The sequence below is a fragment of the Perognathus longimembris genome, chromosome 4 (genome assembly GCF_023159225.1).
Source record: "Perognathus longimembris pacificus isolate PPM17 chromosome 4, ASM2315922v1, whole genome shotgun sequence".
NCBI classification, from domain to species: domain Eukaryota; kingdom Metazoa; phylum Chordata; class Mammalia; order Rodentia; family Heteromyidae; genus Perognathus; species Perognathus longimembris.
This window is the reverse complement of record NC_063164.1, coordinates 5267778-5293675: the sequence shown is the minus strand read 5'-3', so window position 1 is coordinate 5293675 and position 25898 is coordinate 5267778. Positions and strand designations below refer to the sequence as shown.

Sequence of the window (25898 nt, the reverse complement as noted above, 5' to 3'; positions counted from 1 at the left end):
AGTTATGAGATGGGAATGTGGTTTAGTGGTAGCATGCTTGCCTAGCATTCATGAAGCTCTGGTTTTGATTCCTCAGTACCATATAAACAAAAAAGGCCAGAAGTGGTGCTGTGGCTCAAGTGGTAGAACACTAGCCTTGAGCACAGAGAGGCTCTGGGACAGTGCTCAGGCCCCGAGTTCAAGACCCAGGACTGGCCAAAAAAAAAAAAAGAAAGAAAGAAAGAAATACCAGTCAAACCCTCCTAGGAAAGTGAAAGTTCTGATGTTACTGGACACTTGTAGTCATGTATACACACAGATATGTGTGTATATATGATGCGATATAGTGTGAAGTGAAGAGGTCATCAAAGTAAGAAGAGAAGCATTAAATATAGGAGAGTGTATGGCTATAGTAGTTATTTACCGTAGGGTTTTATCACCCCACTCATAGCACAAGTAGCTAAGTGAATGACAGTGTCTGTACCTCCTAGTTTCTGTGACAACTTGACTCAATGGGTTGTTCCTATGCTGGCTTTCGTGTATTTAAGAATCCTCTTATACAATCCCAGTTAGAGCAGGAGAGAAGAGAGGCGGAAATGAGGGCAAAACGGGAAGAGGAGGAACGAAAGAGGCAAGAAGAGCTCCGGAGGCAACAGGAAGAAATGCTTCGGAGGCAGCAGGAGGAAGAGAGGAAAAGGCGGGAGGAAGAAGAGCTGGCCCGAAGGAAACAGGTAAATCTCTAGAATTCTTGCATATAGAGTAGCTCTTGGTGAGAACTGCAGTAGTTAGAAGCAGCATCGATTGTCCATCAACAACACCCAATGCAAGATTATTCCTTGTTCTTGGAATTTATTTCCTCTGCATAATTTCTTGCATTTCAAGCCTAAGCCTGCCTCCCTTTAAAACAATGTTGACCCTACTGGGGTTTTGCATTTAGGGCTTATGCTTGCTAGACAAAACACGCTATCACTTGAGGCATGCCTCAAGCCCATTTTACTTTAGTGGACCTCAGACTGTGATACTCATACCTATGCCTCCTTTTAGGTGGGACTACTACAGACATGAGCTACTATACCTGGCTTGTTTGTTGTGATGAGTCTTGCTAACTTTTTGCCCTGGTGGGCCTTGAAAGCATTATCTTTCTGATATCTTGCCTTTTGAGTGGCTCAAATTATAGGCATGCATCACCATGGTCTTTAAATGTTATTTATAAAGTCAAGTGGGCTTTTTAAAACACTGTAGTAATGCCAGGTGCCTGTGGCTCATACCTATAATCCTAGCTACTCAGGCTGAGATCTGAGGATAGAGGTTCAAAGTCAGCCCAGGAAACTCATTGATAATCTACAGTTAACCACCAAAAGGGCAGAAGTAGAGCTGTGGCTCAAGTGGTGCAGTGCTAGCTTTGAGCATAGAAGCTCAGAGAGAGTGCCAAGGCCCTGAGTTCAAGCCCCAGGACCAGCATCCAAGGGGAAAAAAGCCCAGAATAACATATACATAACATAAAATTTATCCCTCCTTTCTCTTCCTGGCAATGAACTTACAGGATTTTATTGTGGAACATGAACGGCACATCTTTTTCATTACTGAGATCCCTTCTTAGTCTCCTTTAGGAAAAATTTACCATCCTCCTTAGTATTGGGTTGCATACAGGGCTTCACACTTGCTAGGCAGGTACTTTGTCACTTGAACTAACTACACTCTCCCCCCTCCCCCCCGACAGCCACTCAGTTTTCTTTGTGTAGGCCAGCCTGGACTGTGATCTTTTTTTTTTTTTTGGCCAGTCCTGGGCCTTGGACTCAGGGCCTGAGCACTGTCCCTGGCTTCTTCCCACTCAAGGCTAGCACTCTGCCACTTGAGCCACAGCGCCGCTTCTGGCCGTTTTCTGTATATGTGGTGCTGGGGAATCGAACCTAGGGCCTCGTGTATCCGAGGCAGGCACTCTTGCCACTAGGCTATATCCCCAGCCCCTGGACTGTGATCTTTATACTTCCCACTTAGCTGAAATGGCATATACATGCCACCACACCCAGCTCTTTCCACTAATATGACTTCTCAAAAACTTTTTGCCTGGCCTAACGTCAAACCACAATCCTCCCAGTTTCTGCCTCCTGAGTAGCTGGTATTATAGTCATGAACACTATTCCTGGCTAATTTTAAGCATTTGAAACCACATTCAGTGACATTACATACATTTACATTGCTGTATAACCCTCACCAATATCCATTTGCAGAGCCTCCTCATCTTCCCAAACTGCAACTCTGTATCCATTAAACAAGGAGTCCCACTTCTCTCTCCTGCAGCTTCTGGTAACCACCATTCTTCATTTTGTTTCTATGCATCTGATCACTCTGGTACCCCTTGTAAGTGGAATTAGACAATGTTTGTCTTTTTATGACTTTTTTTCACTTAAAAAATTATGGATGAACCATAAAAGTGGTTTCTTTTTTTTAATACTAATTTTAGGGCATAATGATAAGGAATAAAAATATATACACATTCAGTTTAAATATAACTTTTGTTTCCCAAATATTTTCATTCCATAGTTTATTGAACTGAGGACCAACTATGTGCTTCTTTAAGAGATGTGGGTCATTCATACTGAGTATTTTAGAACCTCCCTTTTGATATTAATTTTGTTATTTTTTCCATGTCATGTACATCTACAAATTGATTTCATATTTACTGACTAAATGGAATTGCATCTTCTAAGTTCATCGTATTGTGGTCATTCCCTATTATCATGAAGCTTACTCCTACGTTTTCACTTACATAAGGGTGCTTGCAAATACTTTTTGCTAAATCTTTATGCAAGTATTGGTCACCAGTGAGGTTTAACATTTTTCACTATTCCATTTTAGAGAATTCTGTTCACTCACTTTGTCTGTTTTCCTTCAGGGATTTTTATAGACTTCATTTCCAAGAATCTACTTGCTAGTGGCCCCAAAGTCTAGCCTTTACTGTCAAGCACGTTTCCCACTTGTCGGATCCATGCTGCGATGAGAACTACTTTCATTTTTTAGAGCTACCTTATGTGTTTAGTATAAAAGAGTGACAAAAATATTAGCAATAAAGAAATGCATTTAATTCTGTAGTGTTCAGCCTTGAAATGATATCAGTAGGATCCCTTTCTGTGTTGTACTTACATAATATTCAGAACATCTTCTGGGACACATACTCCCAGCACTTATGACTGGGGGAACCGTCAAGAAATACTCACTAGGAGTTTTGGGTGGCTTGTTGATTTGGCCTTTTTATGCCTTTGGTTTCTAGTTGATTAAAAAAGACTGAAGGTTATCAGTGTAGAAACCAAAGGCTGAGTTCTAATGTAGTTCTCTCTAGGGCTAATGAGTAAAGGATGTTAACCGATTTAAAAAAAAAATCAGATTAGACTTCCCAATGTCTTACAATCTACTAGCCTTCTAAATATAGGATTTGTTTGTTTGGGGTTTTTTTTTTTGGGGGGGGTGGTGTTAGTACTAGAGCTGTTTCTTAGTTTTTTGCTCAAGGCTGGTGTTTTACCAACTTGAGTCACAGCCCCACTTCTAACCTTTTGCTGGTTAATTAGAGCCAAGAGTCTTGTGGACTTTACTGTGAGAGATTAGCCTTCTGAGCAGCTAGGATTGCAGGCATAAGCCATCGACTCCTAGCTTCTTTTTATTTACAGAGACTTTTAGTAGCACATAAACAGCTCCTCTTCAAATTATGATGTGTATTGATTGTTAGACCCTGAGTTTTACATTCTCATTCTCTCCCTCCCTCTCTCTCTCTCCCTCCCTCCCTCCCTCCCTCCCTCCCTCCCTCCCTCCCTCCCTCCCTCCCTCTCCCTCTCTCCCTCCCTCCCTCTTCCCGTCCCTCTGTTTTTCTCTTAAGGAAGAGGCTCTGAGACGCCAAAGAGAACAAGAACTTGCATTACGGCGCCAGCGAGAAGAGGAGGAGAGACAACAGCAAGAAGAAGCTCTTAGAAGACTGGAGGAGAGGAGGAGAGAAGAAGAAGAGAGGCGGAAGCAGGAAGAGTTGTTACGAAAGCAGGTGGCCAGATATTTACTCTTCCAATTATTGTTTTAAGTTAGGAAAATTAGTGATAAGGACTTAAGATAGAAGTTGTTAAACCTTGTCAGGTTGCTGAAAATTGCCTTAAGACCTAACTGGCTCTTACTATTTTTGTCTGAATACTTCTTTTCTCTTTAAATAATAACCTCTTTTCTAGGGGGAATGTAAAATCTATCTTCCTAGTTTTTGTTCAGTTACCTGGTGAAAATGTAAAAGATGTACACAAAATAGACAGTTACATCAAATTCCTATAAGTCCTTCCTAGCTTCAGTAATATTAATGCAATTGTGGGGGCGGGGGGGAGGTTTGTGAGCTGAGTGTTTAGTTTCATTCTCCTGCATGTGAATATCTAGTTTTCTAGCACCATTTATTGAAGAGACTGTTCTTTCCCCATTTGTATGTTCTTGGCAACTCTATTGAAAACCAGTTGCCTATAAGTGCATGAATTATTTCTAGGCTTCCTAGTTGTGTTTTTTTCTCTTGGTAGCATGCTTTGAAACAAAAATTTAAGTTTGGAATTCTGATAATATCCAATTAAGTTTTTAGCCATTTTATATGTTTACTCATTTAGATACAGAATGTTTATATTCTGAATATATGTGTATTGGGGAATTTGGTAAGCTTGCTAGGCACTTGAGCCATACCCATACCTTTTATACTTTATTTTTGGAATGTCTATGCCAGTGTAGGCCTGAATTTCTATCCTCCATCCATAGGAAAATAGATGTGCACCACCATACCAAGTTAGTGGTTAATTTGGGTGTCACACAAACTTTTTACCCTGGCTAGCCTGTGGAACCATCATCATCTCAATCTCCACTTTGATTAGCTAATGGCATAGGCAGAAGCCATCATAGCAGGTCCTGTCAAATATTTTGCACGTATTTTTCCCATATGCTGTGGTTTATCTGTTTTTCTTCTTTTGTTAAACAGACCTTTTTTTGTTTGTTTGTTTGTTTGTTTTTGTCAGTTGTATGGCTTGAACTCAGGGCCTGGGCACTGTCCCTGAAATCTTTTTCCCTCAAGGCTACTCCTCCACTAATTTGAGCCACAGCTCTACTTCCGGTTTTCTGGTGGTTAGTTGGAAATAAGAGATAAGAGTCTCTGGCTTTGAACCACCCACCACCCTCAGATCTCAGCATCCTGAGTGGCTAGGATTACAGACCTGAGCAATCAGTGCCTGGCAACAGACCTGATTTTTAATTTTGATGTGATTTTTTTTTTTTTCCCTTAGTGAAGCTGGGCATTGAACTTGGGACATTATTATATATGTTAAGCACATGCTTTCCCACTGCATCTAGCTTTTCTTTTTGTTTTCTTTTCTCTTTATTAGAAAATAATAAATCTTTGCTTACTCGCAGACTACTAAATTATCTTCTATACTTTTTTCTCAGGTTATAAAGTTTTAGTTTTACAAGTAAGTTTTTGTTAGGTGGTTTTTTTTGTATGCAAGAGATGGGTTGTTTCAGCACCAGTTTTTATGTCTTTCTTTTCTCCATTAAAATTTTCTTGTGCTTTTTGTATAAATATAATTCTTACTGATCACCTGTCTCTAAACAAGTAATATGGTGGCTTGATTACTGTAGCTTTAAAACAAAATATAGCATCTAAAATCTGTGATGTGACAGGAGACTCTCTGTAAGAAAGAAGGCTGAAAAGAGTTAATGTTGGCTAGATAGAAGTAGAAGCTATAGTCAGGCACTGGTGGCTCATGCCTATAATCCTAGCTACTCAGAAGGCTGAAATCTGATGATTGTTCCAAGCCAGCCCAGGCAGGAAAGTTTGTGAGACTCTTATCTTCAATAAACCACCAAAAAACTGAAAGTGGTTCTGTGGCTCCAAGTGGTAGAGTGCTGTCCTTTAGCGAAAAATCTTAAAAGACAGCGCCTTAGACCCTGAGTTCAAGATCCATGATTGCCAAATGGGGTGGGGAATTGTGGGTGGGGGTGGGGAAGAGAAGCTACACCAGGTAGAGTGGGAGCAGGTCTCCTTGCATCACAGAATGACAGACAAGGGGTACTTGGGCATTGTCAAAGGGAAAATCTGCTTTCCCAGTGCCTGTGAATGGCAGGATAAGAGAATGTCACAGTTGACCTAAGTTTTGGAGAACACATCATCTGGACAAGACAGAACATTGTAGCCAGACTAAACAACTGTAAAGGTGAGGAGTTGCTGAATAATGAAACAAGTTGTAGAGGGCACAGTGAGCTAGTTTCAAGAGAAGGAAGCTGAGGACAGATAAGCCCAGATGAGGGAATGGGTAGTAGAAGTTAGAGAGATCTGGGCCTATGTAGGAAGGGAGGGAATTAATGAGGTGGTCTTGCCTAGCAGATGCTTTGGTTCCACACATGCCCCACTACTCCCATCAGATCTTGGTAGCTCCCCAAATAACACCCTAAAACACTTGCTTGGCCTAGAAAGTTGGAGTGATGCTACCAGGAGATTCTTGAAGCTGGTGGTGAGCCACTGTGAGATTCTGGATTCCACCACAGGCCTTCAATGTGACAGCTCTGTAATCTGTTACAGTTGTACTCTGGAGCACATCTTTGTGACCACAGCAGGTTTTTTTTAGCTTACATTAGTTATAAAGGGGAATTTCATTTCCACGCATATTTATACTATATCTCAATCAGTCTTACCTCTTCTATCACTCTCCTTCCCAAAACAATTTCAGTGAGTTTCAGTTTCCTTGTTCTTGTAGATTAAAAAAAAAAAAATTTTTGTTACATGTTACCCTAAATAAGGTTTCCACTCTGTCTGCAATTTCTATACACTACTTGATAGAAGCCTTCCAAAGTGATTCCTAGTTTTTCCCTATAATTAATAAAATCTTTTTCTCTTTCATTTTTCCTTCTGGAAAGGAAGAGGAGGCTGCTAAATGGGCCCGGGAAGAAGAAGAAGCTCAACGTCGGTTAGAAGAGAACAGGCTGCGTATGGAAGAGGAAGCAGCCAGACTCAGGCACGAGGAGGAGGAGCGGAAGAGGAAGGAGCTGGAGCTGCAGCGACAGAAGGAGCTGATGCGCCAGAGGCAGCAGCAACAAGAAGCCCTCCGGAGGTTGCAGCAACAGCAGCAGCAGCAACAGTTGGCACAGATGAAGGTACAATGCTAGGCACATCCAGAGGAGCCTCCACTGACATGTTGTAGTGAGGCAGATGCTGTTGGTAGCTGTGAAACTACTCTTTGTCATTAAGCATTACTGATGGATATTTGGATCATCAATAAGATAGAACACGATGCACGTACTACTTTGTGTGAGGCATTTAAGTCAGAGAGGCAGTACAAACAAGAGATAAGGCATGAGCTGTGATACAAACATATACAAGTCAGCTGTTTGGATCATAAGTTTGATGGGTTGTCATGGTCATTGGAATGAATGCCTTTCTTTACCAGTACTAATTCAGAAGAGAGGTCATCATCTTGCAGAAGGTCGTATCAGCATATGAATTTGTAAATGTGGACATAGGACTTAAACCTTAGGGGTTATTGAAGTTGGATTAAGAGATGCTGTATTCAGAGACCCCAACTGACCACATTTCTAATTACAGTGCGACTTATATAATGTTCTAGGCCATGATATAGATGTTTTCTGTTCTCGTGAAGTATAGGCAGTAACGTTGAAATGTGTACTTGTATTAGAAAAATAATGTAAACTCAATTACTCTTTTTGTTAGGGGTGTGTGTGTGTGTGCGTGTGTGCGTGCGTGCATGCGTGCATGCATGCATGCCAGTCCTAGGGCTTGAACTCAGGACCTGGGCACTGTCCCTGAGCTTTTTTCCTCAAGATTAACACTTTGTCACTTGAACCATAGCTCCACTATTGGCTTTTAGGTGGTCAATTGGAGATAAGAGTCTCACAGACTTTCTCTCAGGCTGACTTCAAACCATGATGCTCAGATCTCAGCCTCCTGAGTAGCTAGGATTACAGGCGTGAGCCATCAGCAGCACCTGCTTTCTTTTGTTTTGTTAAACTGTTGGATTCCAAATTTAATTTTACACTTGAATTCCTGAGTATAAATCTGAATGAAGGAGATAGCCTGTTTTATTTTTTGTATTAAAGGCCAATAAAGATATAAGAAAATTCTTTTGAGTCTTTAAAAAACAAAACAGTTGTCTGTTTCAACAAAGGAGAGATGGTATCAAAGGCAGAAGCTGGGATGTGTGCAATACATTATCAACTTAGGAAGGCTGCGGGATTGCTCATGAAACCAAGTATCTGGGAAGGGCAGAGTAGGTTTTTAGCAGGTTCTGCATAACTTCAATCTGGATTCATAGTTAACAATGAGATTTGGTCTTCCTTGTCTTTGGGAAACTCAGAGGGCAAAGACACATGAAGAGAGACTTAGAATACAGTGTGTTGGGAGTAGAAGTAGAGATGGCACTGTGCAGTAATTTTAAGATTCTGGTCTCTTGGAAACTTGTGAGACCTGCAGATTCTCCAGTCTGCTCCAGACGTATGGAGTATGGACCTCTGAGTAGAACACAGGGAGATTATGTTTGAACAGATTCCCCCAAGGGATTTTGATGTTTGATAAAATGTGAAATTGTCTAAGTCAGACAAGCAGTTTAAGAGAGAAGGAGGGTTCCAAGAGAGCATCATGGAGCAAGTAAAGGCATGCAGTTGAGAAACTTTGGAATATTGGGGGAAATTTATTTTTTAGGGAAGTGTAAGTCCAGGCAGGCTGATTCATAGCACCATGGGCTGTCTAGATCCTATTAACAAATTGGAACTTAAGCCAGCTACCAATATAATCCTAACTTCTCAGGAGTCTGAGATCTGATGATCATGATTCAAAGCCAGCCTGGGCAGGAAATTAGAACACTGGAAATAACACCATCAGCTTTTCAGGAGAGCTAAATGGATTTGAAGGAAACATAGCTGGAGATTAGCAGACCGGTAGCCAGGCAATGGATAGAAGGCCTGCTGCGGGTCTGAGGGCATGTGGAAAGGAGAAGGAAGTGGTACACAATTAATGAGTGGTTGTTCTGTATTAGGCACCATAATAATAACTTTTCATATGCTATATGGTTTAATATTCATGAAGCTTTCTTATAAAATTTTAGTATGTTCATGCCTATGTTTATCAAAGAGGAATAGGCTAAGAATAATTCTGTTACTTGTTTTGGGTCTGAGAGCTAGAAGTAGAGAGTTGTGGTTCCAAGCCATAGAAAGTTTGCCAAAAGATTTTTCTAAGAGGTCACATCACAGGATAGTGGTGATTGGTGAGGATTTTGGGTGAAAAAGTTAAAGGCATAGGTTTTTCTCTTTATTCTCCAGAAATGAAGATAAAGAACTGGAATATGGTTGTGAAGTATTGCTAAATGAGAAAAGATAAGCAGTTTTTAAAACAACTTTACTGAGATAATTTTTCTGCCATACAGTTAAACAAATTACAGCGTATAATTCAGTGGGTTTTTTTTTTGTATATTCACAAATAATGTACATTTATCTCCTTAATTTACAGTTTTCAAAGTTTCTGTGGTAGCATGTAATAGTGCATTGTTCCTTTTCATGGCTGGTAATATTACATTGTATAGATGTGCCACATTTTGTACATTCATTCATGAATTTGGACAATGAACTCCTTTCCCCTTTTGGTTCCCATAACACTACTGTAAATAATTCATATGTAGTTTTTATGTGGTTACATTCTATAGAAATGATGTGTTGGGTCCCATAGTACTGTATTTGACACCTAGAGGGAACTGCCACACTCCTTTCAGAGTGGCTGCACCTTCCTAGAGCAGTGTATAAGATTTTTGGTTAGTTTGATAATAAAAATTGGAAAAAAAAAAGATTTTTGGTTAGCACTATCTAAGAGAGCAGATCCATGTGGGGGTGGTATACTCTAGATAGATAGATAGATAGATAGATAGATAGATAGATAGATAGATAGATAGATAGATGGATAGATAGATGGATAGATAGATAGATTGTGTGTGTGTGTGTGTGTGTGTGTGTGTGTGTGTGTGTGTTTCTGTAGGAAGGTAGATAAGGAGTTGAGGGTGATGGTTAGGAAAATGAACATATTTTGTTCAGCAGTTGGAAGAATCTTAGAGGCACCTCAGAGGGATCATAACCTTTTCTAAAGTTGTGACCAGCAGAGGTCAGGAGATGTCTGCTTAAGAGGGCTGGTGATAACTGTTGATTACTAAAGATGATAGATCCTTCAGTATATTACTGGCAGATGGGTCACCTCAGACTTGGAAAGATTTGCTAATTCTCTGTTCTCACCTTTGAATCTTCTGGGTAATTAGATGTGGTATAGCTAAAGCATTTATATTTTTACATTTCCCCATAGATGATGCAGTCAGGTTTGAGACTGGGATGCCTGACTTGATCTTGAATAGTGCTTTCCAAATGTATCATTGTCTATGGAGTATTTAGTTTTGCTCAGTTTGCCTACATAGTCTCAATAGTCTCCTTTTCTTTGTTAGCTTCTCTCTGGCCCTCTCTTTTACCCCATGCCCTACTGCTTATCATATTGTTGAGGGTTGATTAATAATCTTCATTTGACAATGTTCACTTGCTTTGGGCACTATAGATGACCATGTAAACTGTTCATACCCTATTAGTTGGTCCCTTAGCTAGTTCTACTGTATAGATTCATTCTTTTTTCAGACTGTCTGGCATTTTGTTTTTATCTGTGCTCATATATTTCATTAAACATACTTTTAAAATATGGCTAGAATTGGTTTTCTTATTTTTGCTTAAGAAGCCATAAGACGCCCCTAAAGTAGGCAGTTTTTCTGGCCAAGAAGGCTGGGCACTGGTGGCTCACCCCTGTAATCTTAGCTATTCAGGAAGCTGAGATCTAAGGATCACAATTTGAAGCCAGCCTGCTCAGGAAAGACTGAGACTCTTTTGAAACCCAGGTGTTCAAGATCCACATATTTATGTTCTGTTTTAATTGTTAGGAAAAGCAGAATTGTTGATTAAAAATAGACTCACTGTCTCTTAAAAGACTGGGAATTATGCCTAACATCTCTGATTAGCTACCTATAACAGCTTCTCCTTCAGATTTGTTTTTAATCCATGATGGCACTTAATGCCTTCATGGGTTAAACCTCAAATGTAGCCATTGTTTTGTTACTCCGTCACCTTATGATTGTATATTGTTACATGTGATAATGCTAGATGTAACAAATTTGCCACTGAAAATGATAAAGCAAGTATAAATGTGTATATATATATATGTATATATACATTTCAATTGTTTTAAAATAAATTTAGGTTAGGTTTTGGTTAAAAAAGAAACAGAAGCAAGCAAACAGAAAAGTATAGAAAGGGGATGGGCAGATTTTTAGTGATGGTTGCAAATGCTGAGAAAAATAGATGTTTTAATTGTACATAATGTCTTTGTCACCTTTTTACACTCCCTCGATAATTCTGCCATTCCATTTCTTTTTAGCTTCCTTCTTCTTCAACATGGGGCCAGCAGTCCAATACCACACCGTGTCAGTCCCAGGCCACACTGTCATTGGCTGAGATCCAAAAATTGGAGGAGGAAAGAGAACGGCAGCTTCGAGAAGAGGTATGTTGTAAAGAGTGGTTTGCCTAAACATTGTTCCATAAATGGAATGGGTTAATGATACCTAAAGATGGTAGTCACTATCTGAATTGGTGTGTGTTTATGGGTTAATGGTACCTAAAGATGGTAGTCACTATCTGAATTGGTGTGTGTTTAATTTGCATACACTCTTTTTTTTTCTTCAAATTTTTATTATCAAACTGATGTACAGAGAGGTTACAGTTTCATACGTTAGGCATTGGATACATTTCTTGTACTGTTACCTCGTCCCTCATACCCCCTCCCTCCTCCCCCTTTCCCTTTCCCCCCATGAGGTGTTCAGTTCACTTACACCAAACAGTTTTGCAAGTATTGCTTTTGTAGTTGTCTTTTTTTACCCTGTGTCTCTCAATTTTGGTATTCCCTTTCAATCTCCTAGTTCTAATACCAGTATACAAGGTTTCCAATATACTCAGATAAGATTACAGAGATAGTGTAGGTACAACCACAGGAAGGTGATACACAAGAACATCACCAATAATAGAAGCTACAGATACACATGGGACGTTGAAAGTAGTTACAACTGTGATATAACAATCGTTTCCATAACATGGAGTTCATTTCACTTAGCATCATCTTATGTGTTCATAAGGGTATAGCTATTGGGCTCTTGTGATCCTCTGTTGTGACTTGCCTAAACCTGTACTAATTATTCCCAATAAGGGAGACCATAGAGTCCATGTTTCTTTGGGTCTGGCTCACTTCACTTAGTATAATTTTTTCCAAGTCCTTCCATTTCCTTACAAATGGGGCAATGTCATTCTTTCTGATAGAGGCATAAAATTCTATTGTGTATATGTACCACATTTTCCTGATCCATTCATCTACTGAGGGGCATCTGGGTTGGTTCCAGATTCTAGCTATGACAAATTGCGCTTAATTTGCATACACTCTTACTAAATACTTTTGCCTATAGTTTGGTCACCTTGGCCTATAATTTGATCATTCTTCTGCCTTGAAGAATTTAATAGGAATAACATAAGATTGAGTAACAAATGTTCCGTTTCCTTAAACATTTTTCTGTAGCTCTTGAGCATAACTCATAAACAGAAATGCATAGATTGTTCAGAATTATGGGTGAGTTTTGTGGAGATACGAATTTAATGATGTGAAGATGTGAATCTAATGTCTCTCATGCATAGTACATTTTTGTCTAAAGGGTTAGGCTTTCTTGACTGGCCTAGAAAAATCTTAAAGTGTGACAAAAATCAAGCATCCTGGCCATTACCTCAATATCCCAAAGTTTATCATAGGATAGGAAGGATATGAGAGAGTGGAAGAAAAGTGTGAAAGAGGAATAACATTCCTTAACAGAGGAGGAAAGAGATGAATTCATATGAACTGCTATTAGTGTTTCATTCATTGATTCATTCAACATATAATTACTAAGTGCTTACTTGTAGCTTGGTGTCGTAATTGAGGATAAAACAAATAAAATACCCTGATAGTTGGGGAAATGAAACATCTAAGGTAGTAGATGGTAGCTTGTAGTACTAGTAGAAAGTCTGTGAGATTGTTTCTTTTTTTAAAAAATGCAGAAGCTATTCACAATAGCCAAAATATGGAAATAAACCAAAAGCCCCACTACAGATGAATGGATTAAAAAAATGTGGTACCCATATACAATGGAATTTTACACTACCATTAGAAAAGACAAAATAATGGCATTCACTGGAAAATGAATGGAACTAGAACAAATCATGCTGAGGGAGACAAGCCAAGAACAGAGAGACAAATGGCGTATGGTCTCCCTGATAGGCGGGTGTTAGAATTAAAATGCCAAGAGATAGAACAAAGTGACTTGAACTTGGGCCTTTCACTTCTCCTTGATTTTTTTTTTCCCCCTCAAATTTGGAGTTCTGCCACTTGAGCCTCAACTTTTCTGGCTTTTTTCATGGGTAATTGGAGATAAGTAGCTTTTGGATTTATCTTCTCCAGAGTGGCTTCAGATGGATCCTCAGATCTTGGCTTATAGGTGTGAGCAGTTGGTGCCCAGCTCTCTACTTTGGTTTGTAAAAAAAAAAATCAAATCATCTTTCTCCAAAAAAAAAAAAATACACACACACACACACACACACACACATCAGCAAATGGACTTAGAGTTAGGGTATCTTCAAGGCTAGAAAGTGCTTCAATAATTTTGGCTTCTGTTGAGTGAAAATTTATAGTGGTAATGAGTAAGAGTCAGCCCATCTTCCCTTCCCTCTTTTCCCCTGTTCCCTGCCTTCCCTTCCCCTTCTCCCACCTCTCCTCCCCACTTTCTGTCCCTCAATCCTTCTCTTTCCCTCCTCTTCTTTCTTCATTAACCCCCCTTCTCTCCCCTTTTCTTCTCTCCCCTTTTCCTTCCTTCCCTCCATTTCTTAATTCATTCCATGCTCTGTCCCTCCCATTCTCCCTTCTGCCTTCCTTCCCTCCATTTCTTCTTTTCTCTCTTTCTGTGTCTCCCTCCCTCCCTTCTCACACATGCTAAGTAGGCATTCTACCTCTGAGCTATATCCCAGCCACCGGCCTTTCTTTGTTCATCTTTTTTTGCTTCCCAGAACTTAATAATTATTTAATCTATTTTCATTTGATTCATTTTCTTTGAGCCTTTAATTCTTTCTATACCCTAGAGAGGGCAAGAAATGCCACTCAACACATACTTATCACATGGAGAAATATAAAATAATATTTTACTTCCTCCCATCTGGAAGCATCCTTTCTGGAACCTTCTAATTTGTTCCAGTCTGGACAGTGCATGCTATTCAGCTAGTCTTCTTCCCCCCCACCCTGAAATTGCATGATTGTCCTAGAATGACTTTGATTTTTTCCCCTGTTTTCCATCTGTCTTTCATCTTTTTTGAAGTATTTCATCCATTTTACCAGTCTTTTTTTTTTAGCTTTTAATGTGTAATATCTTGTTTTAAATTTGTCTGAGACTAAATTGACTGATAAATTGATTGACTGTAAATAGGTAGGGTTTGACCTCCAGGCCTCATGCTTTTCCAGGCTGGCAGGATACGGTGGGATTTCACCTCCAGCCCTATTCTTTCACTGGTTATTTTTAAGATAGGGCCTCGCTCCCCCCCCCACCCCCCCCGCCACCTTGGGCTGTGTGTTTGAGCCTTGATCTACCTAATGTCAGACTCTCCATCATGGCTATGATATCAGGCACATACCACTATCGAGTTTCCCTCTGTGGATTTTTCTGCCTTTTGTTGGCTGGCTTGGTTGTACGCTGCACAGATCTCATCCTCTTATGCACATGACATTGTGCCCAGCTATAGGTTGAGAAAGAGGTCTCTTATTTTTTCTGCATAAGCTGGCCTCAAACCACTCTTCTCCAATTCTCAACCTCCCAAATAGCTAAGATTATAGGCACGAGCTACTGATGGTTGACTTGTTGTTTATTTTTATAGCCTTTTACTCTTGTTTTAGTGAATGTACCACCTTATCTAAGGATATTACTTACAGTAGGTTCATAAAATCAGATCCTATTTTCCCTTTTTTCTCTTTTGAATTTTCTGTATTTGTTTTGGTGTTTGGTCTTACCTGAGAAACACATGTTAGATGTTTGGTAATTTCAGTTTGTTTATCTGTAAACTTGGTGGTAGAAGCTGGTTGGAGGGCTGTATGGCCACCTTGGTGGAGTCCCCATAGAAGTTTCTATCTGAGCTATCCTGTTGGGGAATGTCTGCCTATTTATCTCTAAGTGTACTTATTTGTACTTGCTGGTTTGCTCATACAACAACCTGCCCATCTGATTCAGCCTTTCCAAACAGAACACTGTTTTCTGGTTAGGTTAGGGAAAGTCAACTTCTCAACCACTTAAGGTTCGTACTGCTTTTGTTTGCAGATACAAGTCTTCCTTTGAGGTATACCTCCGTCCTGAAATTTCTGTAGGATTCATCCTGTTCCTGAGCTTCCTTTATTTAGGTTTCATTTCAGTTTATTGGGCCCGTTAACACGTTATCTATCAGTAACTATGTACTTTCCAGGTTTCCTTTTTTTGTGTGTGCCAGGCCTATGGTTTGAACTCAGGGCCTGGACACTGTCCCTGAGCTTCTTCGCTCAATGCTAGCACTCTACCTCTTGAACTGCAATTCCTTTTCTGGCTTTTTTGTCCTTTATTGGAGTTAAGAGTTTCATGAACTTTTCTACCTTGGCTATATCTCGGCCTCCTGAGTAGTAGCTAGGACTAAAGGTGTGAACCACTAGTGCCTGGCTTGCTTTCCAGTTTTTCTTTTCAGTCTGTTCTTTGTCCTTACTGGATTATGCTTTTTAAAAAGCATATGCTTACTGTGATTTTGATAGACTTTGAGAAGTCAACATAGGCATTTCATTTCTATGCTTAACCAGAACACCCATGTAACTTAATTTGTAAGATACAGTTCTGCATTTGATCTTTTTATTCTCTCCTGCGTGTCTAGAAGATAACATCTTTATTTGCAGCAGAAGGATTAGTCCTATCAAGTTGATTGTCTTCAGCTACTGTATGTTAGCATTCCATGTACCGCATGCTTGTAACTTGTCTAAAAACAGGAATCCTGAGCCAGCTTCTATTTTTCTCTAACAGCAAAGGCGTCAGCAGAGAGAACTGATGAAAGCTCTCCAGCAGCAGCAGCAGCAACAACAGCAGAAACTCTCAGGTTGGGGAAACGTCAGCAAGCCTGCAGGTTCCACAAAGTCTCTTCTGGAGATCCAGCAGGAGGAGGCCAGGCAGATGCAGAAGCAGCAGCAGCAGCAGCAGCAGCAGCAGCACCAGCAACCAAACAGAGCCCGGAATAACACAGTGGGTTCATTTTCCTTAGCTGGCATTCCATGGCCTACTGTTTGAGCTTTTCAGTATGTTAACCATAATCATTTCTGTCTCCTTGACAGCATTCCAACCTGCATACCAGCATTGGGAATTCTGTCTGGGGCTCTATAAATTCTGGTCCTCCTAACCAGTGGGCCTCTGACCTGGTCAGTAGCATCTGGAGTAATGCTGACTCTAAAAACTCCAACATGGGATTCTGGGATGATGCAGTGAAGGAAGTGGGACCTAGGAATTCAACAAATAAAAACAAAAACTCCAGTCTCAGGTAGGGCTCTGAGTGACCACCCTTGTGTACCTTGATGGGGGTGGGGGGGGGTAGGAGAAGCCTGAGATGTTGGGTGGGCTGAGAAAGGAGTTAGCTTGACTTGGAGTTTCGTCTGTGTCCAGAGGCACATAAGTCATTGTTATGGTGATTGCTTTCTTCCCCATGGAAGCACATTTGTGTTATTTCTTGGGGATCTTTCTACTGCTGAGCACTTTACCACTCGCCTCTCACATGGTAAATACTAAGAACAGCATGCTATTTTTATCATTGTTGAACATTTCTCCAAATGTCTTAGCATTTTTTCTAAATTTATATTTTAAGTCATTTTGATATTATAATGAGTATTACAAATACCTCTGTAACGACCTCAAACCTATTAATTTTTATGATAAGTTAGTTACATTTCATTATCTTTCTTTCCTCAGTTAGACAGTGTTGTTGAATGACTGTGGGTCTTGGCACTTAATACGTGAACTCAAATCCTAGTGCTACCGCTTAGTAGCTGTGTGACTTTGGCCAAGAGGGATGCTCTTTTGAGCCTCAGTTCCCCCATCAGTAAAAGGAAGATCATTTCACTGGTGTAGATAATGAAGTATGAAGTTGTTAGTAAAGCGCTGGCACATGGTAACTACTTAATAAATGGTAGTGTTGTCAGATTTTTTTTTTTTTGATGGCTTAAGAGCAGTAAACTCTGTGTTAAATGAGCATTGCTGCCAGGCACTGTGCTCTAGGGCTCTGCATACAGTGTCTTTATTCCTTACTGTAGCCCAAAGCATTCTTGGTGCCGTTTTACAGATGAGGAAACTGAGGCTTAGTGAAAATGGACCATCTTACCTTAAGACAAATAGGAAGAATTGCATCTTTTCTCAAACAGAAGGCCTGTGTTCACAAAATAGGGTATATTAGCAGAGGCTGGATTTAAGGGGTTTTTCAGTTCAAGTATCTGAGCCCTTTTCTTTCCTTTTATGGAGCTAAGAACTGGATTACTGAGCAGCTATCCAGTGTTTCCAAGACATTACTTATGGTATTGTAGTATAATCATATAGTAACAGTGTCTGGGAATATAATATCGCCCTATTGTTTTGCTTTAGTAAATCTGTAGGTGTGTCTAACCGGCAGAATAAGAAAGTAGAAGAAGAAGAAAAGTTGCTGAAGCTCTTTCAGGGAGTAAATAAAGCCCAGGATGGATTTACCCAGTGGTGTGAACAGATGCTTCATGCCCTTAATACGGCAAATAACTTGGATGGTAAGAATTGGGGAGGGAATCCCAGCATGTGGAATGACAGAGAGGATGCCCAAAGGAGTTGGCAAAACTCAGGAGTGACTAACTAAAACCCAAGAAATCAAATCTAAGAAGGCCAGGTCCACACTGGCTCATTATTGTATTGTTTGGGGACAGAAGTCCCCCAATATTAAGGTCTAATAAGTTGTGTGCGGTTGCCAAAGAGTATGTACCATTTCAGGCTGCTTTAATGATATAATAAGCCAGAGGTGATAATTCTGTGCTGCTTATTTTCTGGCAGCATTGTCAGACTTGTTCAATTCATCTTGGAAACTGGGGTTGGCCTGGACAAGAGAAGACCGGGGTGATGTGACATCATTCCCTTCCGGCCTCTGCAGAATTTCTTTGTGTGGGATGAAGTTACATACAAAACTAACTAGTTTCAGCACAGTTTGAAGAAGTGCTTTTTTTGTAGTGAGCTGTTTACAGAGGACTTACCTGCTAAACGTTTGCGCAAACTGGTAGGCAGAGATATAGAAGGAATCTCTGTAACAGATAGTTCAAGTTGAATTAGTCCACCTCTGATGCCTGGCCTAAAGTCAAGAATCTGTTAAAAACAATAGTAAAGGAAGTGAAAGGTCCTTTTGTGGCCTTCTAACAGTATCTAATGGTCTAAATGACTGCAGAGCAAATGATTATAAAAAAAGTAATGGCTACCATCCATTAAGCACCTACCATGTGCTAGGCACTATCTAGGGCTATCATGTTAAAGATACTTTTATAAGGTATGTCGTATTATCCCCATTTGTAAAATTAGGAAACAGAGGCTCAGAATGGTTAAGTAACTCATCAAGGTCACACAGCCAGCAGACTTCAGAGTCAGGCTTAAAACCCATATTTTGTAACTCTGGTATTTGTGCTATTTGTCTAATACCACATGACTTGGCATTTTCCATTTGATTTCTCTAAACATAAAATGTCTCAGTGGATTAGGAGTTCTGGGAGGACATAGTTATTCTTTGATATCTTTCTTGGTGCCTGGCACATATCACACACTTTAAAATGAATTGATTGAATTAAAGGAAAGCAGGAATGATTCCAAATCACTATAATCTAAGCAAGTAACTGTTTCAATATGACTCAGCCAGATTAAGCTTTGTGATATGTCCTTGATTCAGTACTATTCCAGATAATTTTATGCATCATGATGATAGGTGTTTTTTCCATTTCTACAAGGTAGATTAAGGAACATTCAACATAATAGCTGCAGTTTCCAGATTACTGTTGTTAAAGTGTACTAGGTATAGCAGTACCTTAAAATCTGAAGCTGCTTCTTTCATCTGTTGTACGTATTATTTCACCGTTACTGTCTTGTGTTTTTGCTCCTACCATATTGCAGTTCCCACATTTGTTTCTTTTTTGAAAGAAGTCGAATCTCCTTACGAGGTCCATGATTATATCAGGGCCTACTTAGGAGATACTTCTGAGGCCAAGGAGTTTGCCAAGCAGTTCCTTGAGCGCCGTGCCAAACAGAAAGCCAACCAGCAGCGGCAGCAGCAGCAGCAACAGCAACAGCAGCAGCAGCAGCAGCAGCAACAACAGCAACAGGTATACAGTAAAATAGTACATGCGGTGCCTCTGTGGGTACTACTGCCCATAAATAACCGAGTAACCAGAGAAATAAAAATTAGAACAAGAATTCCATTTTTGCAAATATAGTGATGAAAACTTTTTGAAATATGTAGACTTCATATTTTCAAGTTACCTGTCTTTGCTAATTTCCCAAATAGTAAATATAGCCATTTATTCTGTACTGGGCATGCTAGTTGCCGTTTCCTTGATTCATGTATGTGTGTTAATGAAACTGCAGCTCAGTGTACTTAACAAAAGTCATAGTGTCTGTGTATGATAGTTCACATATTATTGATAGGGCTTTAAAAGATATGTTCTCTCTCATTGATTCTTCTATAAAATGGACATTCAGTTGGAAAACATTGAACTGTTATTCCTAAGGAATATAAAAGATTAAGTTCTGGTTATATTTTCACCATGCCTTGCATATATAATTCCGTTTTATATGTTTCTGTTAAGTAAACCTTAATCTATGCTGATTTATTATTAGCATTTAACTTTGCTAAGACCATTATAAGTCATGACTGAACACAGCTGTTCTAAATAGTGACAGTTGTGTAGATGGCGAATGGGTAAATTGAGAAGGACAACAAGTGTCAGTGCCTGAACAGCACGGGAAAGATGTGGAGCCATACAGGAGCACTCTGTGTCTGTAGAATGTCCTCCCCTGTGGGCTGGAAGGGGAAAACCCATGCGTTACCCGTGTGTGCTTCAGTGTGTCCTTCCAGTGTCCTCTCCACTTCTTCCCCATGCGGTTACCCGTGCCTCAGTGTGTTCTTCTGGTGTTGTCTCCGCTTCTTTCCCTGTCCTCTGTCCCCAGGGCATAGAGAGCAAAGAAATCTACTTTGGGTAGGTGAGGGGTTTAGTTTACATTGTCATAGTACAAGTGCTTGTTTGTGATTATTTACTGTGCATTTCATTTCCTAGTGGATGTCATATTTTGTAGAGAACTTGTGACAGCCATGCTGACACAGCAGAGACTCACAGTTTTCCTGGAAATGTTTAAGTGGGATGTTGAAATGTAAATGAGGTTCAGTGGCCTGTTCTCTGATTTAGTGTTGCCAGAGCTGGCTGTAATGGGCTTTTTGTTTTTATATTCATACTTAGTATGATAAGGGCAAGTTAGCCAGTTCTAAGAATCTTAGGGCTGCAACTACATCTACAGTGTGTTCTCAGGTGTGTCGTCTCATTTCACAGGACTCAGTGTGGGGGATGAATCACAGTACACTCCATTCAGTATTTCAGACCAATCAAAGCAACAACCAACAATCCAATTTTGAGGCTGTGCAAAGCGGGAAGAAGAAGAAAAAGCAGAAGATGGTCCGAGCAGATCCCAGTTTACTAGGTGAGCATAGGCTGGCATATCCGCTGGGTGGTGGTGCTACAGGTGGGGTGGTGCTCATCAAATGGGCTCTACACAGTTTGCTCATGATCGATTTTTAAAAACAGCTTATAGTAAGTAGGCATCTCAGTGCAGAAGATATGCTCACATGTTTTAGTGGATAAGAAAAATAACATTATATGGTGCATTAAACTTTCAGTTTAGTTTGAAAATACTAAGGGAAACCAATAAGAATAGTTGAGACTCACAAATACTGATTGAGGTTGGAAGCAGGTCATTAATCTGATCATATGCTCAAGAACTGATATTTCGTGATATCTCCTGTGTCATATAATGCTTGGATAAGGTGGTGTCCTAATTCTCACAATTATTAGGCCAAGGCCTGTTTAGAGCATTTCCCAGTGCCACAGCTCTCGGTGGAGGAGTCAGAACTTGAGAGCAGGCCAAGTTCCTTTTCATCCTTCTGGTGCTATTCTTGTCTTTCATTGAGGACGTCTTCATGCAGAGCAGCCTACTAGAAAGATGACATTCGAAATGTAGCTTTGAAAAACTGAGGTGGGTGAGGAATGGAGTTTCAGGAATCACAAACATACGTACCTCTGTTCCTTAAATTGGCCTAACAACTCCAGATGAGGAAACTACAATCATCTTCTACTTGTGAATGTATAATAAGTTGTTACAAAACCAGACTGTCTATGGTAGAATAAGCTGGCAGAGTGGGCAGTTTGGAGTGTTGACCCAGTCAGGAGTCTGACTAGTTAGGAGGCTGCAAAGACCAGTAAAGATCTCGGTGGCCTGGAACATGGTTTGGCTGTGATGATAGGGGAAGTTGGGTGAATTTCCCACATCTAAGGGAGTGTGAGATGAACGGGTTGCCATCTGCTGAAGTGACGCGCACTGGAGATGGAGCAGGTGTAGAGGTGGCAGGGGGGAGGACTGTGTGTGAAATGCCTGAGATGGGGAGGGGGAAAGCAGGGGAGAGCTTGGTAGTTGTCCCAGCAAGAAGCTCTGCCCCAGAGAATTTCCTGCCTTGAGGAATACTTCACGCCAAGAACAAAAACCTGACTTTGGAGACTGGCTCCTGGGATTTGGTGCCTGAAGGCGGATTTGAGAACAGAGATGTGGTCAAACTGTTTTTTTCTGTTTTATGTTAAGGATAGATTGAAAAGTCTGAAATTTCATTAAGTTTTGACAGAAATAAGTGAATAGATGGCTGTAAGTCTTGTTTGAAGTCCTTGTAGTTTAGTCTGGGCCTTGAGTCAGGAAAAGGTCTCTTGCAAGCGTTGTCAGACTGCTAGAGTTATTCCATTGCTTGGAAACCCTCCTATGGGGGTGTGCAAGCACGTGCGCTAATCCTGGACCAGAACTTAATCTCCACGGGAAAGGAAAAGCAATAAACCTGCAAGGAGGAGTAAAACTCCAACAGAGGGTTGAAAATCAAGGCTCATGGGCAAGTTACAAGAAAATGACTGTGCAGCTAAGCCTCCTTCTGAAAATTCCTTTGATCATTGCGCATTTCCATTTATTTAAATTTATATATTCCCTGTAGATTTACAGATTGGGAAATTTTTAATAACTGTCCATTAGCCTCGTTTCCTGTGCACAAAATGAAAAACAGTAAGTTATTTCATCTAAAAATATCCATTGGAAAAGCAAGCCCTGATTGAAAGAGAAGCCTTTATCTCGTCTGGAGTCATAGATACTCAGGAGGTAGGGATCAGAAGAATCCCAGTTCCAGGATAGCTTAGGCAAAACTAATAAGACCCCCAGCCCCCCAGGCATGGTGGGATGCTCTGCAATCCCAGATCCATGGGAGACTGTAGATAGGAAGTTTATGTTCGGGGGGTTGGTGGGGGGGGACCCAAGACCCTACTTGAAAATTAGCTAAAGGCAAAAAGGGTTGAGGGGTTTGGCTAAATGGTAAGACTCTCTAGCAGACTCAAGGCCTTGAGTTCAAACCCTAGTTCTGCACCCCCACCAGTACCCTCAGGGGAGTGGAGGGAGAAGGGATGGGGGAGGAAGAGAACAAGCTCTTTGTTTGCTTCACTTCTAAAACAAACCAACAGAGGGAGCTCCAGACTCATTTCCTTTCTCAAACAATCCTCTATTCTTTGGTTTCACTCATACTCTAGTTTTTAGAACTGGCCAGTGTGAATCAGTGACCTGCAGTTGGACCATAAATATATGCTCACAGTGCTGCTGTTCTCTTCCTTAGGAGGATAGTCTCATGAGCCTTAACGTGTGTGTGTCTGTTGTGGACCTGTAGAGCAACTGTAGTGGAAAAGCCCCTCTCCTCTGGAAGGCAACAGCCTTGGCTTTCATGGCAGCCCAGGGCTTTTCCTCCATCAGGTGGGGAGGCTGAACGCACCCCTGACAAGGGATAGGCGGGGGTTTTTGTTTGGTTCTGGGGTTTGGGGCTTTTTGTTGTTGTTGTTGATGCTGGTGATGATGATCAGGGTCTGGGCACTGCCCCTGGTCAGCTTCTGTGCTCAAGGCTAACACTCCGCCACTTGAGCCACAGACCTACTTCTGGCCTTTTTGGTGGTTAAGTGGAGACAAGAGCCTCATGAACTTTCCTGCCAAGGCTGACTTCACAATCCTCAGATCTCAGCCTCCTGAATAGTTAGGATTATAGGCTTGAGCCACCAGCACCTAGAATGACTAGTTAAATAGTTAAGCAGAACCATGTCCTAAAAGCCTACCCTAGTAACCAACACATGATAGCATTTAATAACCACCTTTTTGTTGCTATAGATTCTTCCATTCTAAATTAAGTTTCTGTCACTGTTCTGTATAAGTTATCTTTTTAGTTGTTATTATAAAGGTGATGTACAGAACGTTACATAAATCAGGTAAAGAGCACATTTCTTTTTGGACAGTGTCATCCCTTCCCTGGTTCTCTCCCGGATTCCCTCCCATCCCCATCCCCCAAGTTGTTTAGTTCATTTTCAACCTTGTGTCTAGTGAGTACCACTGCTGTTTATTCATCCTTTGTCCTTCTCTTTCTGTGCTGTTCCCTTTTCTCCTCCCAAAGACAGATAAGCGAACAAACAAGGAAAAAGAAAAAAATGAAAAGGGCAACAAGGAAAAAAAAAATACTTCTGTTTCCATTTCCTGGAATTCATTTCAATAAATATTTTATTTGATTGGAGATGAGTTAGTTTTGATCATATGCCACCTTTCATAGATTGCTTGGTCTTTAGGTTCTTGGGCTTACCTAACTAAATTATTACTTCAAAATGAGGAGCAAGGACTTGTTATTTCTAGGGGAGAAGGGTCTTGCAGAGGGCGGCTGCTGGCTGGTGGGCCTGGGGTAGGGGTGGGGTAGAACTGCTCCACCACTTGTGATGCACCTTCTTTAGTTAGTAAACAAGCGTGTTTATTTTTTCAAATCTTGATATTTTGAGTCAGTTAATTAAGCTGTTGCATTATGTAAGACACGTTTGTTATTGGAACATTTCAAATGTGTGTTTATTTGGAAGCTTGAACATTGAGGTACCGAAGAGCGGGTGGGAAAGCCCACCGGTGGTAACGAGCGCTTTGGAGGGGAGGGCACTGAGGGAGAGGAGGGCAGCGCCTATTTGCTTTGGGTTTTCAAAAGGCAACTCAAACAGTTCAGGAATTCATCCCAGGTAGAAACACTGGAAAGCTTTCTGAAAGTCACTTGCTCTACACAGGACCTACTTGTTGTAATTTTCATCAACCTCTGATTATGGATTTTATTGGGGAAGTACATACATGTGCCACTGGTGTTGAGTTTTCCAGTGTTTGTGAGTACTGCCTGTGGCCTTGTGTGGGTGTGCTAGTTACTGCTTTTTCTAAGGCAGATTCTAGTGTTGATACTTGAAATCCTCACCTGTCAGGTCTTCTTACCTTCCACTCCTCTCTTCCCTTATTACCCAGCTCAGGTGCTCAAAAAGTCACATTCATATAGCCCACTGCGTAGGGCTTGGGCGCCTTGATTGTTGGGGTCGTCACTCATCACCCTGTTTTCCCTGCAGGGTTTTCGGTCAATGCATCGTCAGAGCGACTCAACATGGGCGAGATTGAGACTCTGGATGACTACTGAGCCCGCCGCTGCCCCGGCCCTCCCTCTCCGCCTGCCGACCACACGCGCTCCACTTGGACACAGCCTGCACTCGTCATTTGCTCTCTGTCACTCTGCAACAAATCACAGAATCGATCATCTCAGGCTTTTTCTTCTAGCCCTTTGTGTCCAAGATTCTTTAAATCAATTTTGTTGGTGAGCATCTCAGACTGTACATAATGGACCAGACCCTGAGACTCAGGGGTGGCAGTTGGGATTGCTCCCCAACAAGGCTGATGTTGGCAGCACAATAGTCACTGTGCGGTGATTTCATCTACTGTCTCCAGAAAGTGTGTTGGGATCTGCCAATAGCAGCTTACGTCCCCTTATCACTTTTTTTTCCTCCTGTTTTGTTTTTTCTTTTTCTTTTCTCCCCTGGAAGGGCAGACGGTCTAGCTGGTGCAGTCCATGAAGAGAGTTAATGGTTAACAGACAGTGGTCAGCAACAATGTCCCGCGGACTGTGACTTGGGTATCAGCAGAGACAGTCAGAGCTCTCCATCTGGTTGTATTGCCACTGCTAACTTCGGGATTGCATCAAAGAGGCCCCGAGCAGGGTGGGGTGTAGGGTGGATTGGTTTGATGGTGCACACCCCTCACCTGCTCTTTCTGAACACCCTTTCGGAGAAAGGATTCATGTTTTCTTCATTAGATAGTGACTTCCAAGCAAGCTGACTTCTCCCCTGGCGTACTCCAACCTTATTGGACAAAAGAAACCCCATGGCCTGGGAGAGAGACTTATTCTTAATTTTTCTTTCTTACAAAAACTGATTTTTTTTCCCATAAATATTTTTACTTCAGAGGACTAGGACCAGTTTGTTTTGGGCCCTTCTGTGAAAATTTGTCTCGTTTAAGAGACAGCTAGGATCTTTACCATATGTATGAATTTGTATAATTTCATTTTGGATAGGGATAAACTTTTGCTTCCGATAAAAGCCCGGAATTTCATCTGGT

General features: G+C 40.9%; 1 protein-coding gene across 4 annotated transcripts in view; it reads left to right on the top strand.

The window, feature by feature from the left end:
- The window catches only part of Gigyf2 (GRB10 interacting GYF protein 2), a 135563-nt gene extending 109665 nt beyond the window's left edge, over positions 1-25898 (top strand). For 3 of the 4 annotated variants that reach the window (XM_048344514.1, XM_048344512.1, XM_048344511.1), the window contains 10 exons: positions 549-710; positions 3851-4009; positions 6892-7128; positions 11441-11563; positions 16155-16370; positions 16460-16662; positions 17754-17908; positions 19284-19492; positions 20714-20861; positions 24860-25898. In XM_048344514.1, coding sequence (XP_048200471.1) covers positions 549-710; positions 3851-4009; positions 6892-7128; positions 11441-11563; positions 16155-16370; positions 16460-16662; positions 17754-17908; positions 19284-19492; positions 20714-20861; positions 24860-24927 — 1680 coding nt within the window. In that variant the 3' untranslated portion in view covers positions 24928-25898. Of the gene's footprint in view, positions 1-548; positions 711-3850; positions 4010-6891; positions 7129-11440; positions 11564-16154; positions 16371-16459; positions 16663-17753; positions 17909-19283; positions 19493-20709; positions 20862-24859 lie in introns of all 4 variants that reach the window. The other variant, XM_048344513.1, reaches the window with a different exon arrangement.